General features: G+C 41.0%; 1 protein-coding gene across 1 annotated transcript in view; it reads left to right on the top strand.

Annotated features, from left to right (window-relative positions):
* GABRB3 (gamma-aminobutyric acid type A receptor subunit beta3) overlaps nucleotides 1-20583 on the top strand; it is a 118812-nt gene that overhangs the window by 65576 nt on the left and 32653 nt on the right. Inside the window, exon 4 of the mRNA XM_033051844.2 lies at nucleotides 16139-16359. Within this exon, the coding sequence (XP_032907735.1) occupies nucleotides 16139-16359 (221 nt within the window). The remainder of the gene's footprint in view (nucleotides 1-16138; nucleotides 16360-20583) is intronic.

The following is a 20583-nucleotide window of genomic DNA, read 5'->3' on the forward strand; positions in this document are numbered from 1 at the left end:
CATAGATTTACATTTAGTTTCTGATTTAGAGGTATGGGCTACTTTATGCTCTTGTTTTATGCAATTAATAATTTGATAATTCTATTTCTACTTGTAACTGAAAGTTTCAAATCTAATTTGAGAAAGATATACAGTAATTTCATGACTATAAGGCGCACCCTGTGACTAAAATTTTTTCCCGAACCCGGAAATGCGCCTTATAGTCCGGTGCGCCATATCTGATGTACAAAGTTGCGACATTTGCCACCCTGGAAGTGTGAGCTGCAAGCAGGGGGCGGTGCCGCGGGAGCGCCGAGTCGCGAGGAGGGGCGGGAGCGGGCAGTCACGGCTGGCATGAGCTGCACGGGGAGGGAGGGAGGGAGCTGCCCCGGCCCCGGTGCGGGGCGAACGAGGAGCCGCCGGCCCCAGGGGGAGTGAAGAACTGCAGGGGCTGCGGGAAAGTGACGGCGGTGGCGTAGCCCCTGTGGCCGCGGGAAAGGAGCGAGAAGCGGAGGCGCTGCCAGTGTGGCCGCCAGAAAGGGGCGAGAAGTGGTGGTGCTGCTACTGACCGCGGGGAAGGGGCAAGAACCGGCGGTGCTGCCCATGCGGCCGCCGGAAAGATGCGAGAAGCGGTGGCACTGCTGCCGACCACCAGAAAGGGGCGAGAAGCGGCGGCGCCACTGCCAACCACGGGGAAGGGGCAAGAAGCAGCTGGGGCGGCCGTGCCGCTGAGCCGTGCGAGGACGGGTGCCAGGTCAACCGAGCCGCCGAGCGAGGACAGGCGCTAGGGCAGTCGAGCCACCGAGTGAGGATGGACGCCGGTGCGACCGTGCCGCCGAGTGAAGACAGGTGCCGGTGCGGCTGAGCTGCTGAGCGAGGACGGGTGCCAGGTCAGCCGAGCAGCCGAGCGATGGACGGGTGGCAGGGCGGCTCCGTGGAGCCGCGAGAAGGAACAGCATGGCGGCACAACGGAGCCGCAAGGGGGAACGGCACGGCAGGAGCGCCGAGCCGAGCGAGGAAACGGCACAGTGGCTCCGTGGCGCCGTGACAGGGAACAGCACCCCGACAGCACGGAGCTACAAGGGGGAGGTGGCCCCGCGGCTGCGCCGAGCCTCCCTGCCGGCACCGGGGGCGGGAGGGAGTGCCAGGGCCCACTGCACCGGGAGGGCGCCTGCGGCTGCCTTTGAAAGCCTACGCTGATCTGTGAAAAATGTTTCCAAATTGAGCCCCTGCCAGTAAACTCCACGATTGCGGGTTTCCGTTACTAATTTGTTACTTTGTTGCATGCGGCACGGATCTTTGTGGCAAAAAAAGAGTGCGCCTTATAGTCCGGTGCACCTTATATGATCTACAAAGTTGTGAATTTTGCTGACTCCCGGGGGTGTGCGCCTTATAGTCCAGTGTGCCTTATGGTCGTGAAATTACTGTACACTGTAGTAGCTGTCACAAAATGTTGCCAGTAGTGGAGATAAAGTATTTATTTGCATTAATAGAAACAGTCAAATTTTAATATAGACCGCTAAGGTGGAAGAACAATTATGTTCAGCTTCTGCAGTGGTCTGTATTGACCTTCAATATGGTTTTAGGTACATCTTTCTCATTTGAACTATTTTCAAGCTTTGTACATTCTTTGTATGAAGTTTGATACTTGCTCATGAGCAAAGTCATTTTGTCTGCATACTGTGGCTAAAACCAGGGGTCATAATAGTGAAATAAACATTCTTAAAATTTAAACTGCTAAAAGAATTTTTTCTGTGGTCTTAATTGAGAATTCTTAATTGAGAATTTAAAGTGCAGTAATTTCACGACTATAAGCCACACGTCTGGGTGTCGGCAAGGTTTAGGTCTTTGTCCATATATAAGCCACACCTGATTATAAGCCGCACTTTCGTTCGCAGTGAGGATGCTTGCACAACTTTAACAAAGTTGCCAATTAGTAACAGAATCGTGGGATCACGGAGTTTACTGGCTCAGCTCGGGGCCGTGTGGGCTTGGATTGGCCCCACCTTTCCCCTGCCGGGGCCATGCAGGCTCAGCTCGGCCCCGCTTTTCCCCCGCCAGGGCCAGGCGGACTCTGGCTCGGCTTGGGACCTTGCAGGCTCGCACTTCCGGGTTAACAAATTTCTGAACCTCATCAATATATTGGCCGCACCTGATTATAAGCCGCTCTTCAGGTTTGGGCCAAAATTTTAGTCAAAGTGGTGCGGCTTATAATCGTGAAATTACTGTAAATTATTTCCTCCTTTACTGGCGTGACCTGTGTGTATGAGATAATGTAACCAACTTTGCATTTGGTGTGAATAGTGCGACCTCTGGAATTGAGATAGAATTGCTCTCACAGCAGTTGTCAGATTTCAGCTTTTCCTGATCATATCACCCTAGAAACCCACCACACTTCTGACATGTTTTATAACCCCAAAGATTCCAGAGACTCTCTAGCGTGCTGCCATGGAGAGCAGCAGCCTCACCAGGGACAGGGCAGGCAGTGGTCTGCCAGAATCACGGATGTAAAGCTGGCATCTGCTCCCTTGCACAGCAGTGCCTGCCTGCAGGATTGTGAGGCAGCAGCCAGCTGGGCTGGACACAGCAGCAAGTCCAGGAGCTGCACTGTCAACAGGTGGCCCAAAATCCAAGACTAGAGATGTATGTGAGAAGAGAAGCTGCACAAGCAGTTGTGTTTCTGCAGCAGAGTTTTGGTGAAACTTCTGCCTGTAATTGTTGTGTTAAAAAGCACCATTTTAACTGCTGTTTTAAATGCACCATTTTAACCAATTAAGAATCTTTAAATAGGCAAAACCCACTCAAATGTGAATGGTGTTACAGCTGAAAAATAAGGTGAAGGATCAGTCACCCCTATTGATCAACACATCAGGAGCTGGACTTCAATGATTCTAGCTGTGACTCAGGATGCTCTATGATTCTATGAGCTTAAATTGGAAAGAACATAGTTCTGATGTTGAACTCCAACCTAATTTAAATTTACATATGTATCTATCATCTTCAAACAACATTTTCACTTGGAATAATGTATTACTTGTGTTTATTTGCCAACTTCACAAGTATAAAAAAGATATTTTAGCTATCTGATTCATTGCCATGTCACTAGCTTCAAAGGCATTTTGCCTCCTCTTCACAAAAGTCCATGTTCTTTAAGATGATCTTACTCATGTTATGCATATCCAAGTATCAAAAGGTAATAATTAGACACATCTGCTTACATTTGCCAGGAGCAGATGCTAGACAAATTAAAATGAACATGACTATCACTCAAAATCATTAAAGAAGTGATTCTAAAATAATTTCTGAACTTTGACAGGCAATAAAATATTCTACATTGACATATTTGTGCTATTTGCAAAAATCTCATGTTCAAAATCATCTGCATATGCAGTTGAATCAAAAATGAATTGTGTGTTTCAGGTTACAACTTCAACTTCCTTTCCCCTGGGAACAATAAGTTGTCAGCCCTGCCAGCAATGCTTATTAACACCACAGGACAGTCACATCAGCTCCCGAGCAATACTGCAGAGTCCTAAATGACTTCATAGCATGCTCCAAGAAGATAAAGCCATGAGAATGGCTTTATGAAGTTAGACATTAAATCTGCCTTTCTTGGTATTCAGTTTCCTGCTGTGGACAAGGATGAATGCTCTTAGCATAGCATAAAAGTAGGTTGAGACTTAACTTTAGGTTATGTTATTTCTCTGATAGTCTATGGAACTGCTCAGGGGCTTCCTGGGACATCTGCTTATTTTTGGTATCAAGCAGTGGGTAAGAATCACATGGTTTAAGCATCTACATACATACCCATATGTGTGGAAATAGAGTATCCTTTCATTTGTTCAGAGCCAAACATCTGATAATTTCATTTGCTGGTCTCTATTTCTTACAAGTGAGGAGGAGTAAATAGCTGTTGGCCTCCTCCACAACATTATTACCGATATCTTCAATTTATCTCTTAGTTGCTTCTTCAGTAGGCAGAAAAGTCCTTGCATATTTAGTCTGGTTTTATCTGGAGTTTTGTGCCTTTCATTCCCCTTGCTGCAGTTTCTTGTACCTTTATGCCCCGGTGGGCACAGGGGCCTGAACTATGCACAGTGTTTGTTCCATGTGTAAGTCAACTAAAATGATGTGCAGTGAGTTTTCCTTTTTTCTGCAACACTTTCAGAAACCATGGAATGGTTTGGATTGGAAGGGACTGTAAAGATCATCTGTTTCGAACCCTGCCACCATGTGCAGGGATCCCACTCACTAGATCAGGTTGCTCAGAGCTCCATTCAAACTGGCCTTTCTATCTCTTTTCCAAATAGTCATAATGTTTGCTTATTTTGACTTTACAGAATACTGAACTGATTTATTCATAAAAATGCTGGTTAATACCACAATTTTTTTCCTGAGTGGCCATAGCTCAGAACCTGAAAATTAGTCCATAGTTTAAACTGTTGTTTCTTCCCCATGTGCATTACTTTGCATCAGCATTGATTTTTTTTTTTTTTTAATCACTCAAGCACACAGAATGCTGCTGTCATGCACCTCCTCACACTCACACCTGTCGTTTTAGCTATTCAAAGAAATGCTGTAGCCAATCTAGGTTACCTCAGTGTTCATCTCTTGTCCATCATGTTTATGAGGATAATGGAGACCTGCACAAATCATAATTCAGATCTGCAGGTGACCTCCCACTGTTGCAAAAAGTGCTGGTCTCTCTTTCTTGTCTTATACCTGGTCATTAGCAATATAAATGTAAAAACATTCTTGCTTTACAAGGTTTTCTTTTGATATTATTTGATGGTTTATAGTAAGTGTTTATGCCTTTAAAAAATTAATGCTTAGGCAGTTTTGTCTTGTTTTTTTATTTTGCTTTTCTTGTAGATCTTAGCTATTTTCTTCTCCTTTGGATGTGAATTCTTATTTTTGAAGTACATCTTTTTAGTTACAATAAACATTGTGGGGTTTGTTTGTTTGTTACTCAACAGTTGCTTTAAATATTTAAAAGTTCATATTATGATGACTATAAGCAATCTTTTCTCCACCATTGAAGCAAGCAGCCTTATTTATTTTTTTTTTAAATCAAATACTATTTTCATGTTAATTTCGTAATTTCTCAGTTTTAAAAGAGAATTTCCCAATTCTGTCAGGGTTATTGATCAGTGTTTCTGTCACAGCATTTTGCCCCATGACTTGCACATTGCTCAGAACCCAGTCAGGGGTATCTTGGCTTGTTTCAGCTTTTAGCAAAAGCTCCTCCATGAATCAGTCATTTGTGGTGTCATTTAGTCTCTGCATCACACCCCAACCTGACATTTACCCAATCTATGTGGGGGTGATTGAAGTTTCTGATTACTAATTTGTTTCTTGTTGTCTTTTAAATCTCTCTTGGTATGTCACTCACACCACTGTGGTCCTGATTAGGGGTGACAGCTTTTTCTAATACTTCTGTAGTCCTGGTATCTTAATCCATAATGTGCAACATTCAGAGCAATTATCTAATGCAAAGCATTCTTTAACATACACTACATTCTTTTCTTCTTGCCTGAGTAGTTTGTGGTTTCCACTGTATGCCTTTCCTTCCATCAAGTCTCTGATGCTCCTGTTAGGTCAATATTCTATCTTAAAACTAAGTGTCCTTAGTTTAGTAAAAAAATGTGTAGCATTTCCATAGTAGGATATATGTATTTGATTTGGTTGCTGATTTTTCTGTTATCTTTTAATGGGATGTTTGAGCACAGAGCTTGTGTCCTACATGAGTTTTACAAACTTCTGTTCTATGTGTCTTCTCAAGGATATAAAGCTTTTTATAATTTCACCCCTCTCGGATATCTCCCCAAGCCAGATTTTCTTCTGCACCTGTTTAGTTTTCCTCTAGTTTTTAATTCAGTCGTCTTCTTTGGTGACCTTCCTGCTTAACAGCAGCTTTACCTAAAGCCCATTTTTTGCTGTAAAGACTTTGTATAAATTTTGTCCAGTTCCTGATGAGTCTAAACCCTCCATTCCTACACTATTGTCTGAAGCCAGCATGAAAGACACTGCTGGAGCAAGAGCAGAGGTAGATAGATGATCAAGGGTATAATTTTCATATTTGGGAGGTCACCTGATCATCCTAACTGAGCAACTCTGCAGAATACTAATCTCTGTCTGAAAGCAGTGGTATGTAATGTATCTTGCTCACGCTGATCTACACAGAGACATTTTCACAGAATCACTAGATTGGAAGAGACCTTCAAGATTGAGTCCAGCCCATGCCCTAACACATCAACTAAATCATGACACCGAGCGCCACATGCAGTCTTTTTTTTAACACATCCAGGGAGGGTGACACCACCACCTGCCCAGGCAGACCATTCCAGTACTTTATTACTCTTTCCATAAAAACCTTTTTCCAAATATTTAACCGATATTTCCCTTGGTGCAGCTGAAGACTGTGTCCTCTGGTTCTGTCATTGCTGCCTAGAGAGAGACCAACCCTCACCTCACTATAACCACCTTTCAGGAAGCTGTAGAGAATCATAATTTTGTTCACCCAAAGACCTCATGGGGAAAATTATTTCTTTCCTCATAAATGCACTTTCTGCTTCTGAGATATTGGCAATAGGAGATAAGCAAGTAATTGAACAGTGGTTATAGGCAACTCAGTTTCTTTAAATAACTTGTCTCTGTCTGTGCTTCTGAATTTGAGGTGTGCCTTTGAAATCAGTGTGTCCACCTAGCACAGATGTATATGAGGAATTTTGCTGAGTGCACTTTGCTGGATCATGTCCCACTTCGCAGCCACTAGCATCCTCCAGTCCTCCTCAGAGCTGCTCTCAATCCATTCTTCCTCCAGCCTGTATTTGTGCTTGGGTTTGCCCTGATGCAGGTGCAGACCTTGCACTTGGCCTTATTGAACTTCATGAGATTCACTCAAAGGGAAAGTATTTATCCACTACAGGATCAGTTTTTCTCTAAATGTCCTAAATAGACACAGAGCCCTGGACATACCTGCTTTTATGGACCACACTGTTTGTGGCTTAAGGAGTTAGGCAGCATTGTAGTTTGAAACTCTCCTCCGTTTTGTTTTTGCAATTGCACATTTTGATTCCCTTCCAAAAGTTCTTAGCAGATCTTTGCAGGATGTTCAGATCCCATGCAAGAGGGAAGACTGCTTCCCAGGGTATTTCTCTATAAAATCACACACCCTGGTCATTAAAGGACACTGTCAGAAGGACGCACTCTCTTTCACTTTTTCCACAGGTCTCTGTACAGTAAGAAGTTTGTCTGGATGTTAAATATCGTGCATGCTTTCAATATTTCCTCTTGAGTGCAGCATTTGGGGGATTTTGTCCATTTATTTATTTTGTGCTTTGCTGAGTTTCGTGAGCATTGCTGTGTCACAGGGTGAGTTTATCCTACCTGCAGTAATGAGCTGATAGTAAATGCATGTTTTCCTTTTGACTTAGCATGCATCCTAATTTTGTTACTGCAAGATGTAGAGTTGGACTTGGCATTACTGATGGAGTGAAAGGAAGATGTGAGAGGAGTTGGCAGCATGAGTGATGGGTCTGGAGGGGAGGGAGGAGGCAGCAGAGGGTGGTTCAGGCATCACCTTTGCAATCCTCAGGCACCTTGGATAAATCTCTGCCAGTTCATTCCCTTATTCTGAAATGAACAGAAATGAACTCCCCTGGGGTAAGGGACAAGTCATGGGCGAGCTGAGCCTGGCTGGGCCCAGGGCCAGCTGGGGCAGGGCTGTGGAGGCTGGAGACCAGCCCTGCTGTGGCATCAGTGGGCAGGAGCTGATGGACCCAGGGGCTGACCTGGACTCCTGGGGCCTTGGTTTTGGCAGGGTGAGGGGATGCCCTCCAGCCCTGGTACTGAAAATGCACAGATTATGTTTCAGGTTCAGCATAGCTAAAGCATTTGATGGCCAGTGTGTTCTTGCTCTCCTTCTCAAAGAGCACTTTCACTGTGTCTGTCTTGAATGGGTTTTCTTGTAAGAATATCTGCTGCTTCAGATACTCACAGACAGCAAATAGAAATTTGGGTGTCAGCCTTGCTGCTCCACTGCCAGTGAGATTGGCTGGCTCCCAGAGTCAGCAAATGGATAGGTTGGGAGATGAGAAAATTTAAGAATTTCTTCTCACAGAGGAGTAAATACTCCCTTTTTTTTTTTTTTACCAAAAAGTGTGGCTGTGAACAGATCTGTATTTTCATTCAAGTGCATGTATCCCTCAGCTCACTCTTCCTAAATATAGTTTTGATTTTTTTTTTTTGTGGACTCTGGAGTGATTAAAAAAACTCTGTAAGTTCTATAATGCCTTTACACAGGTCTTTTTACAATTCTGTGGTGACAAAAAATTTGTAGAATTTCAGTGTGAAATACTGTTTACTGAAAATGTTTTTGAATGTCTTTCATGTTTAATCACAACAAGTAAGAGGGGCACAGAGCTGTGTATTTATGGTCATAGTATTTAAAACACATCTGTGTATGCCCAGCTTTAGAATCTGTGTTGGGACACCTTGCAGACACTAAAATAGTTCATGCATTCAAGAGTCTAAGAAGTTGGAAGGCCTGAATAAATATGACAAATAATGTCAACTAACAGGGTGTTCTCAGATTTTTTTTTCCTTCCAGATTTTTATTGATAATTCAATAAATATGAAGGAAAGATATAACTATGGATTTATGGAAAGAAGAAAGTAGAGGGGTGAGGAGTCCTTCATTCTCTAAAATGGATACTTGGTATATCCTGATTTTTTAACCTGTTTTCATATCTCCAAACTGAAAAAAAGTAAACCTACAGCTTTAAGATTGTAGGACAGTAGCTCATTTCTCCAACTCACTGGTGGCACATCTTGTTACTGTGTAGGAGGCACAATCCATTAGTTGTCAGTTCCCATCTCTCTAAGGTCAGCTGCCTCAATCGTGGGAACCAGCTGACAACTGATAGAAGTTGCTTTTTTTCTTCCCTGTATGTTGTTAGCAGGATTTCAATTAGTCCAATTAAATGTACCTGTTTCCTTGAGGCCTTGTTGGCTCTAAAATGTGCTTCTTGAAACAAGTGCAGTGAATCACCTAGCCTAGCATTATTTTTATTTTGTATGTCTTTTTTTTTTTAAGGGTATTTGATGGTATTTTTTTCTGACTTGCTCTCTTTTGAGTTTTCAAGAGCAGCATCTACACATTTGACATGTCTATTCTTCTTTCTTAGGAGGTATCTATCAGATACTGATTTTTTTGTTTTATCTGTGCATCAGCAAGTGGATTTTGGTTGTAATTTATCACAAATTCTTTGGACAGCTCTTCAGGGATGTAGTGTAAGACCATACTTTTATTTTGCTAGCTTTCTGCTCTGGATCAGAGAGTATTATACCCATGATGTGTAAAGGTGTTAGTTTTCCTTTGATCAGTCCTTTGGGAATAGAAATTCCTGATTACTGAGAACCCTGTGGTGTTGTAATACCTGTGAATCAGAAAAGGTATATCTAAATATTCTCCCCCTACCCTCATCTGTCACGGATTAAATACCCTGGGGGTTGTCTTCCTATTGTCTTATGTCCCTGAACTTAAATATTTGCAGGAACTTGTTCTTTCTCTATATTCTCCTTCCAAAGCTTACCCCAAGCAATTGCTTTCTTGTCAACTGGTGTCCTCTGATGTTGGGATGAGAGAACACCCCAAGAGCAGTAAAGCATCCCCATCAGTTTGGGATGGGCTGAGGAACAGAGAGAGAAGAGCCAATACTTGGATTTTGAAGAGTGAGCTCCACTGGCCGTGGCAGGAAGGTGCTGTGGGGCAGTACCCCTGAGGGTGCCTGGTTGCTCCCTTTGTTCTGCTCACAAGCTTCAATTCCGCTGCATTGACCACCACCTGTGCCCAAAAAGCAGCAGAGAGGCTGCTTTGGCTGGTTGCTATGTCAACTGTGCTCTCTTTGCCTGCAGAAAGCCAAGTGCTGGTTGGTATGGCAACCCTCCTCAGAGCACCCAAGGATGCTCAAAGAGGAACAGGCTGTTTGGAGACGGCACTGGGGTGTCAGTGGAGGTGGAAGCTCTTGTGCCAAAGGGTATGAGGGGCAGGAAAGACCCGTGCAATCACACATTTATTTGGAAAATTGTTTTGTAGAATCAAGTGGGTTCTTGGAGGCTCAATAATTCCTGTTTATAACACCATCCTTTCGTGTTTCGGTAGAAGAGGAAAACAGGAATGGTAATTTTGTACAAAAGATACCAAGACAACATGGATGGATGGAGGGTCATACTGAAATCAGTGTGATTCAGCTGCTTTAGCATTTTCTTAAAGGAAGAGTATTGTAGCCACATGCTCGGGAAAATGTGTGCGATGTTTTCAACCTCTTAGTATTGTAGAGATTTTGCATGGTGTCAAAGAAAAGCCTGAGCTGGGATCTTATAGGTGAGATGAACCTTTACTGTAACAGCAGGTAGGCCAAGAAATCATCTAGAAGATGCTTTGGTGGACAGAGTGGATGTGTGTGTGACTGCATGCTCAGGTCTCCTTCGCTCAGGCTGCCCAGGAACTACATCAGAAACATTCTCATCAGGCAGTTCTCTTGTAAAAGATGTTACATTCTCTTGTAAAAGCCACAGACTTCGGTGGCTTTCTCCATTTTCTGGTGATTAAGTAAGAAATTGTATTGTTTAGACATTGGACAACCCAAAATGTCAACAAGTAAAATATAATGCGAAAATACAGGTTTTAGGTGTTAGAACAGGCTGCCCAAGGAAGTGTGGAATCACCATTCCTGGAAGTATTTGAAAGGCCTGTAAATGTGGCATGTGGGGATAAAGTTTGGTGCTGAACATGGTGGTTAGTGGTTGGACTCAATGATCTTAGAGGTCTTTTGCAGCATTAATGGTTCTATGATTCTAAATTCTTTCTTTGATAAAAGTTTTCTTTAATATGAAAGTTGCTGAAGCTGTTAGAAAATTTTGAATGCTGAGAAAAATGTGATCTCACACAATAGCATTGCTAGTGAATTCTGATTTTTTATGGTTTGCCTATGTCTTTATTAAACTCATGTTTAGCTATGTGAATTAATGTGTGCATTGATCTATATGTCAGGTTTCTTCTGTGTATCGTACAGTGACAAATTTACAGATATGTTGTCAAAGCATAAGTTTCATGAGTTTGGCTTTGCAAATGACTTTGGGCTTATTGGGAAGAATATAATTCAATCAACAATGGTGCAGAAACAGCTCTTTATACTACAAGAGCCATATCTAAGTTTTGAAATCTTGTAGAAGGTAAGGGAAGAGACTTTGAAGTTATTAAAGAGACTAAGGCATGGATTTTTAAATAAATATTTTTATCCACTGAATGAGGACTTACTTTATTAACTCATCAAAATTAATTAATCCAAAAACTGGTGGTAATAATCACATTTGTCTTTTGATCAAGAAAACAAGGGTGTGAATTTACATCCAAATGCAAATTTAAATTGGGAAACTGTATTACAGGTAGACACAAAGCTATCTTCCCAAGCAGTAAAATACGGGGGGGGTTTTGCATAATTTTTCCCCATATTTCCAGTAATTTTAAATATATTCTTTCATTTTGCATGAAGAATTTATTTTGCTTATTTGCCATATTAACAGTATTCTATCTTAATTATTAATTGCAGTGTTTATCTGACAGTCATTTGGAAGGAACATTTTTACAGCTAATAAATAGCTTGTAGCATCTCTGATACATAATATAGTAAGAGAGCAAACAGTGATAGTCAAATTTAGAGTGTTATTGCTGCTATAATTATGTTAATTTTATTTTGATGAGCAAACTATATTTTAGATTTTTTCTTTCACTGTTATTGAGTGCAGGAGAGGAAAACTAGAGATAACAAGCCCTGTAATAGAAAACAAGTAATTATTTCCTTTACTATTACAGCATATTAGTATTTTTCATTCGTTGGTCTTAGTCAGTGCATTAGGTAGTGTACATTATCTGTCTGAAGTACTTTCTTAGGAGTGGGTTAGCTGTGTTTACTGCACGGTATACTTAGTCTAAGAGAGACAAATATAATGTAAAAAATGCTTAAAATTTATGTTTAGATTTTATTGTATGTTAGCACATACAATATTTGTTAATCCAGAATTCTTGCTTAAAAAGAATGTATTCATAAACAGTACACACGAAGAACACAAATGTATTAGATACTATTTAAGTTGTGATATCAACCTCTTTATTGTTGTATCAAAATGTCTTATCTTGATAATATCCAAAGTATTATCTACTATCTGAGGTTTTTTAAATTCTGTTTTCCACTCCCCTTGACCAAGGAAAACAATATTGAAAGAGCAGCCATCACACCTTTCTGTGTGCCTTTCCTTACAGCAGTGGCATTGTTGCCATGCTAGAAATTCAAGGATGCCCAACACTGTCCTTTATCCTTGAGGAATGTTCCAGGGTCTTTAAATGCACAAAAGAAAGATCACATTGCCTGTGCAGTCGAGCTTTTCCCATTTTAAGGACATTTCACCTGTACTTGAGAAGCACTGTGTTTGTTGCCTGTCAGGGCTTTGAGTGATTTTGTTACCATGCTTGACCTGAAGTGTGTTATTACTGTGAGGATCTGGAGAGGTAAATGTTGAATGTTGCATTGTATTGTTGGGGGAATGAAATGTTTTATAGAGGTCTTTGCTGCTGAGAAAATTGTCCACGGCTCTTTGCAGTAGTTAGAATTTCCTAAAGCAGGCAGCTCTGTGTCATCTTTGACATACAATAGCAGCCTAATGCAGTAGCTGTAGAGGGATGAATCTCTTCCAGCTTTAGACATCTACCCTCTTGACCTCTATATCAGAACTAGTCATCATAAGCTCCCTGAAGGGAGGTGGCCCTTAATAAACTTTGTAGACTACTTACTGAGTGGTAAAAGTTCATCGTCTCATTTCCCTGAAATATCTAGTTCATACTTTCCAGTCTATGCTCAAACCATTTCTGTGTTTTCCTCTGGGGTCTGGACTAGGGAAGAGCTTTCTTTTTACATACAAAGTGTGGAAAATTAGCTAGTCAAAGAAGGAGAGCTGATATCCATATGGGTTTTTAAAAGTATATTTTCTGCAGGTAGTGAGTGGCTTGGGTGGAGCCACCCTAAGGAACTGGCCTTTCCTGCTCATTTATCACTCTATCTTGTAAAGCCAAACAGTTTCAGTGCAGTTCTAATGCAAATTTGCTACTCCTTTTTTTTGAGAGAGTTGAAAAAAATGCAATGGTGGCCAAGAATGGTTCGTATTAATTCTTTGTCTTCTCTTTAGAGCAGGTAAGGCTGGCAGAGCCCAAATGTAAAAAATAGAAATAATCATACACATTAATGGGTATATAGTGTTGAGGGTATTTTAAAGTTTAAAATGAAGAGGATATAAGAAGTAAGCAGGGTTGATAGAGAAAGCACTAGTGAAATTTATACCTTAGAGAATGTGTTTTGGAAGTCCTTTTTTCATTCAAGACACAGTAAGTTTCAGATGTTTGATGGTTGCTGTGTTTCTGTGCGTAATTTGTGAAGTTGTTCCGTGACATAGTAAATGTTATTTTAAAATAAAATGTCATATTATTAGTGGTTTTATTGCTATGTGTGTTTTATTCAGCTAATTAATTACTCCATTCATTAGATGTTAACATACAGTAATTTCACGACCATAAGGCGCACCGGACTATAAGGCGCACCCCCGGGGAGTCGGCAAAATTCGCAACATTGTAGATCAGATAAGGCGCACCGGACTATAGGGAGCACTTTTTTTTTGCAGCGAGGCTCCACCCCCGCCTCAACCCGGCAGCCATGGGCCCCTGGGCCCGCCTGTACCCGGCGGGGCCAGGGCATGCCCACTGCTGCTCCGTGCTGCCTCTTCAGGGCCGGGCTATGGCCGCCACCCCTCCACGCCCCCTCCACAGGGCCGGGCTATGCCTCTGGAGGGGCCGTCCCACCTCACGGGGCCGGGGGCGTGCCCGCCGCTGCTCCGCCCCGCCTCCACCTGGCAGCCATGGCCCTGCCGGCTCCCCCCGCGGCTCACAGCTCTCACTTCCGGGTAGGCAAATTTCTGAACTTTGTGCATCAGATAAGGCGCACCGGACTATAAGGCGCACTTCCGGGTTCGGAGGAAAATTTTAGTCAAAAGGGTGCACCTTATAGTCATGAAATTACTGTATATTTTATCTCAAACCAAAGGAAAAAGAAAGCTAACCTAAACCTTTTTTTTCAGATGTACTGTTCTCTCACATTTTGGTGCTGGCCAGCTCACTTCTTTCAATGCTGTGCAATGCCACTCCTTTTCTTTATTTCATTTTTTAGTATTATTTTCTGCATATGCTGTGCAATTACATGTAGTGAGCTTTTGGTGTACTGCTCCTGTGTCCACAACTTTTATAATCCCAAATTTCTTGACATTGCTGTGCAGACCATTACAGAAGGTGGCAAGTTTGGAATGTTAACAGAAACAAGCTTTAATTAAACAGTGCGAAACAGAGCTGGTAGAGGATATTTTTTCTGATGCATCAGTGTTAGAAAACTGATTGCAGAGAACGTGAGGAGGGAGGTGGCCTTTGTGGCATGGTAATGTGAGCGAGGCAGGTGCACCCAGTTCTGGTGCACCTCATTCGCTGCTGAGCAGAGACCATTAGTCCCACTGAAGAAAGCTGCTGACAAAAAGATTAGAGCTCATTCTCTTCAGCAGTCATGTCAGATTTGAGGTTTGAGGAATGAGATTCCTTCCAGGCAGTTCCACGTGGGCTCCTTTCTCCCATCACTGGGCCCTTTTGTTTTCAAAGGTCTCCTATTAGTTTCTTAAAATGGGAACAGCTTTTCCTTGATATCTGTAATGATTTATTTTTCTAAGCAATTACATTTGATTTCTTTAAACCATAGCATCTCCCTCATTAAAAAGAATGAATCACTGAATCAAAAATGCAAAGACTCTGAGTGTGAAAAGCAGGCTCAAGTTTCATGTGATTTCAAGGAAAAACCATAGGGCTTGAGGGAAAACAGAGCAGGAGCAATGCCTGAAACTGGATTGTCTTCACATAAAACCCATTACAAGAATGGACCATTCCCAGCAGCCGTGCTTAGAAAACTTGAGCATCCTTTTCCCAAACAAGCGGCAAGCCTGAGGGGTTTTGCATCACCAGCTTGTAGAACCAGATGCAAAAGCAGGTATCCTGTGGCTTGCACACCTGCTGCTAAATATTTAAATGTGTTTGGAGATCACATAAATTTCTCAGTGTTTTGTGAAGAATCTCATGAAGAGTTTTATTGTTTAGAGCACTTCTGTAATTTGAAAATCAGAGTTTTAATGGCCTGTACTTACAGTTTCATTTTTTTCATGTGATTTATTTTTTTCAATTTTACTGGTACAAAACTTTAAAATGTTCCCAGGTGTTTTTTTGAATGTTTTATAATACCATGAAGCTAATGAATGAGGCCTAGCATCTTAGGCTTTCAAAGCATTTCAATATAGTGTTATTATGACATGAAAAAGTCAGGTTAGCAAATTCTGAAATTAAATAAAGAATTTTAAAATGGATGTTTTGAGCTTCTGTATCCATGTTTAGGCTTTTGTGTTAGTGATTGCAGCTCATAGTAGACACCATAAACCTTAAAAATTATGAAAACCAAACATTGACATTAGTGTGACTTTAATACAATTTACTGTTATTCAAAGTACTAACCAGTGTAGCCTGTTAATGGGAAAACATTTCTGTTACTGCAAAATGCAGTCTCACGCAAAGGTACGTGTATAATCAACATATTTTCAGCCTATTTTTCAGACAGAAATTTGCATGCTGCTTCAAAATACTTTAAATGTTTTCCCATTAATCTATCATTTTTAAAAATGGGGAAGATGGCAGTATTTACCCGTTGTGTCATTTTTCATTCCACAAATACAATAATTTTGGGCAGCTGTCAGAGGAACTACATGAAAGAAAAGCAGGAGCAGGACAAAAGATACCAATACCTGCTGAATTTCATAAGAGTTGAAATGCCCCCTTAATCTAGAGTGACAGCTTGTATGATATGAGCTATTTAAGTGACACAAATATTTAATTTTATTAAGCATTTTAAAATATAAAATTTAAATTTAATCAACAGCAGAATAAGCTATCAACAGGGAGATTATTTTCCTAGTTACACAAAGTATGGTTGACTGTTGTACTTCTCGTTTTCTTTTTCCTCCCTAGGATTACACTTTGACTATGTATTTTCAACAGTACTGGAGAGATAAGAGGCTGGCTTATGCTGGCATCCCTCTCAACCTCACGCTCGATAACCGGGTGGCAGATCAGCTTTGGGTGCCTGACACGTACTTCTTAAACGACAAGAAATCATTTGTGCACGGCGTTACTGTGAAGAACCGAATGATTCGCCTTCACCCCGACGGAACGGTGCTTTACGGCCTCAGGTCTGTGCTTCCCTGATGAAGATTTCATCACTGCTCTGATGTGTTGCTGATGGTTGCTTCCTGGTACAAGGTTATTACAAACGTTGGTTAGTTTATTATGTAACCTTCCCTGCAACTCTAAGAGATGCCAGTAGAAAACAAATGACACACTCGATGTTTCTTAATTTTGCCAGAAGCGCCTTCAGTCAGGTTTTATCTGTTTCTGTACAGTCACCATATCTGGAAAGCCCACTGGCTATAGGAAGCAGAAAGGCACATATTAATTGTAAACCTGAAAATCCTGTCCAAAACACAGGCGGTAAGATTGAATGTGGGTGCTTATGTTTTCTCTTGGTGTGTTCATAGTCTATTAAAAAAAAGCCAGAAGGAACCCTGGCTGGAGGGAGTCAACCACAGCTAAGATCACAACCTGGTGCTTTTAGTGATTTCTTCCAGCAGGAATCAGCACTGTAATTGTTACATTTCAAACCAGAGGTACAAAGTGACCTTACATTCTCTTACTTTGTACCTATTTTAAGTTTGACTTGTGTTTTCTTTCTTTTCTGCCATAGCTTTTATGGTTAGAAATACTGAAGTGTCCTTCCTTTAATAAACTTACTACACCAGCAAAAATCCTTATGGAAAAGACAGTACTATCAAAATATTGCTTTCTTTGAACAGGTTACTTCATTTGCTCCAGTGGTTTAAGCCAGCAAAACAAATCTTTACCATTGAAAGCTCCATTTCCATAGCTGGAAGTTTCTTGTATATCTAAGGAGAGATAATACTCAAGATTGGTGGACATAGGTAATGAAGGATAAAAAGTCCCTAACATAAATGAGATCAGAAAAGTGGTGCAGATGGGTATCAGTATTCTACTTGCTTTTCTTTTTTATCAGTGGTTGAACTTTCTACCTGATTTGGGTTTAGGATTCTTTCCACAAGTGGTTAAATATAAGAGAAAAAATTATCTGAGATATATTTGTTTTCTTCATGTCAGGAAATATCCCCACAAGCAATATAATAAAAAAAGTAAGGAGATTAGAATTCTTGTGGTCCTAGAAATGTGTAGAAGTCTTTCTGTCACACTCTGAAAACATTTGGACCCATTCAGGTGAGGATTATCTGTCAAAGAGCAGTGTATTTGAATAAGTTGACTTCCTCTTCTGCAAAATAAAAGTGTCCACAGCAGATGCATTTCACGTAATAGGATTTGCTCAGCAGGGTTTTCACCAGTGGCTCATGTGTAGCACACTTCTTTTCTCTGAAAGCATGCAATATCGGGGGTGAGATATCCGTGATACAAAGCAGCAAAGTTACACAGTGAAGAATTGCTGTCTTAAATTAAACCATGGCAAAATATTGGACATTGTGATCAAAAGGAAGAAAGTATCTATGCTTTATCTCTGCAGATTTAAAGGCCTATGCTTTGTGTTGTTCCATCGCTACTACTTCTCTGTTATGGCTTCAGAGCATCCCAATGGCATTGGGCTCAAGCTGCAGTCCAGGGGCAATGTGGGTTGAGGCCAGAACTTGGTGTTTTTAATGTGCCACAAAGCACAGGGTCACTCAGAATAATAGGTGAAATTACAGAACATCCACAGAGCAAAGCAGTTCCTAAACACATATATAATTGAAAGTGATCAGAAGTCCACACTGGATGTGTGCTCTCTTCCGAACAATGTAGGATTTATCACAGTTTTGAAAGACTTGACCTTCAGTCATCCAAGGTTCCTCTCTGCTTTAGAGAAAGCACTTTGCTACTGCAGCAGAAGTCTGTGATAGTGGGGGAATGGAACAGTAGCTTTTTGAAGTTCAGCCCATTTCTGGGGAGTCTTTTTTCTTTGGGCAACACACTGAATTTATTCTACCTTCTTCAGAACAGTCTACAAGGAAAATTATGATTAACAACTTTTTTTTCCATAAGAGACTAAGGAGGAAATGGCTGTAGTCTGGGGATCAATAATAGAGTCGGACTGCTTGTGTGTTTCTCATGCATAAACCTCTTGTTTTTAGGCAGGCAGTACAATATTAAAAGCAATTGGAGTAGAGGAATATATGCATTTTATCTGAAAGGACTCACATAATTATTACACATTTGTGAAACATGATGAATATTTGCAAGGTGTTGGTTAGTTGTGATCAGTCAGACAAAGCAACCACGCTTACATCTATTCTGTTTTGGATTGATGTATTTCTGTATCAAGAAAGTGAACTCTCAGGACTGTGACCTAGTCACATATGTAGTATCTATATTGCCTACTCTGATTCATACAGTAAAATTTTGGTGACATAAAATATCCTTCTCTCAGTTGTGTATGCAGCACCTTACAGCCCATCACAGATTGGGTTCCTATACAGTATAGCAATATAATCAAAGGCCATGAGTCCAGGAATATAGTACCAGAGAAGGACAAGATAATCTATATGCAGAGGACAGAAAAACAGAGTAGGAAATTATAAACAATTAGAAACATTATAAACTATTAAAAACATTTCTTTTGTGTATTACTTTCACACAAATTATATGTGTGTCTGTCCTGCTTCATCTTTGTTTGGCTTGTAGCCACTTCTCTGTCACTGCCATGATAATAAGTTCTTAAAACCTTGTTGTCTTGTGTCAGGCACCATCCCACCCCATAAAAAGTAATCCTGCTCTTCTTAGGAGCATGCACAAGCCTGAGCCATTCATATTTGCTTTTGGTGGGCATTTGTGCAAGTTAAAGTTGGTTGCTTGAACATTCATTCAGGAGGGACCTCTGAGTACTAAACTTACTTTGAAAAAACTGAGGTAAATTTGTTTCTGTCTATTTCTAGCTGTATGTTCTTTTCTAGTGGATATTTATTAAATTTAAAACATCAGTTTTTCTGTAGTGTAAAAAAGTTTCTTGAGCAAGAATATGGTCCTGGAACTTGACACAAAACCACTAGAGTATGTGAACAGTCCAAAATAAAAATACATTCCTTAAAAGTCATAACACAATTATTAAGTTGATTATAAGTTTGCCAGCTGTATAATTTTTTACAATATTGTAAAATTAATAATTTGTGTTCTCTATGGCTGGCATTTAAAGCTAGTTATACAACATAATAGTTAAGAGTCTGCTAGCACATTCCCTTTTGTATCAACTTGACTCATGTGGATTCTGCTGCAGGATCCCACATGAGACCTAGGTTAGTGTAGGCGAATCTTCTAAAGCATGGGAGAGAACTTTCATATCAACAATTTCCAAGCATGCCTACTTGTTTTACTTTGAACACAGTTATTATTTGACTCAGAAGCAAGATCCTTTCGTTGCACAATCAGTATGGCTTTGTTAAGGTTATCATTGCTTGTTTATCAATAATCACAGATTTCAGAGTGAGTTTTCTCCTCTAAGACTGCGTGCTAATCCTAGTTTTATATGCTTAGCTAGACCTGCTCTTAGTCATCGTATTGAGGAGATATTCAAAGAATCATAGAAGGCTTTGGGCTGGGAAGGACCTTAAAAATCATCCTGCTGTGAGCAGGAACACCTTTGTTTAGATTAGGTTTCTCGAAGCCCTGTCCAGGATTGCCTTCAACACTTACAGGGATGGAGAATCCACAACTTCTCTGGGTAACTTGTTCTAGTGCCTCCCCACCTTCAAAGTCAAAATTTCATCCTAAAATCTGACCTAAATCTACCACCTTTCAGTTTAAAGCCATTCCTCCTTGTCCTACCACTACACACCCTTCTAAAAAGTCCTACTCCAGCTTTCTTGTAGCCTATCTTTTGGAACTGGAAAGCTGCTATAAGATCACCCTGGAACCTTCTCTTCTCCAGGTTTAACAACCCAGATGATTAATCATCTTCATAGTTAATAGGTGTCTTAGCACCCTGCAGAGGTTCCAGAAGGGCATTTGCAAATGTTGATTCCTGAGAAGATGTTTCCCGAAACCGCAGAGCAACTGAGGAACTGTTGCTTGTATACTGCTCCAGCCCACTGGAATTTGTGTTATCAGAGGAACCAGAGCAATTCCCAGATGCAGCTTGGAGGAAGGCTGACCTAAGTATCCTCTTGTAATACAATACTTAGTACCTCAAACCCTGTGGTATTCAGAGTATTCAGAGGACAGTCAGAGGAGTGAGCAGTGACAAAGACAAGATCATGCTCTAGGTAGGGCTGCAAAGCACAAAGATCAGGTGTGTGCCTTCCTCATTAGCTGCTGGTAGGGACACAAGTTAGAAGATGTGCTGAGTAACAGGTCCTTGAGCTTTATCC

This window comes from Catharus ustulatus, chromosome 2, assembly GCF_009819885.2.
Source record: "Catharus ustulatus isolate bCatUst1 chromosome 2, bCatUst1.pri.v2, whole genome shotgun sequence".
Taxonomy (NCBI): domain Eukaryota; kingdom Metazoa; phylum Chordata; class Aves; order Passeriformes; family Turdidae; genus Catharus; species Catharus ustulatus.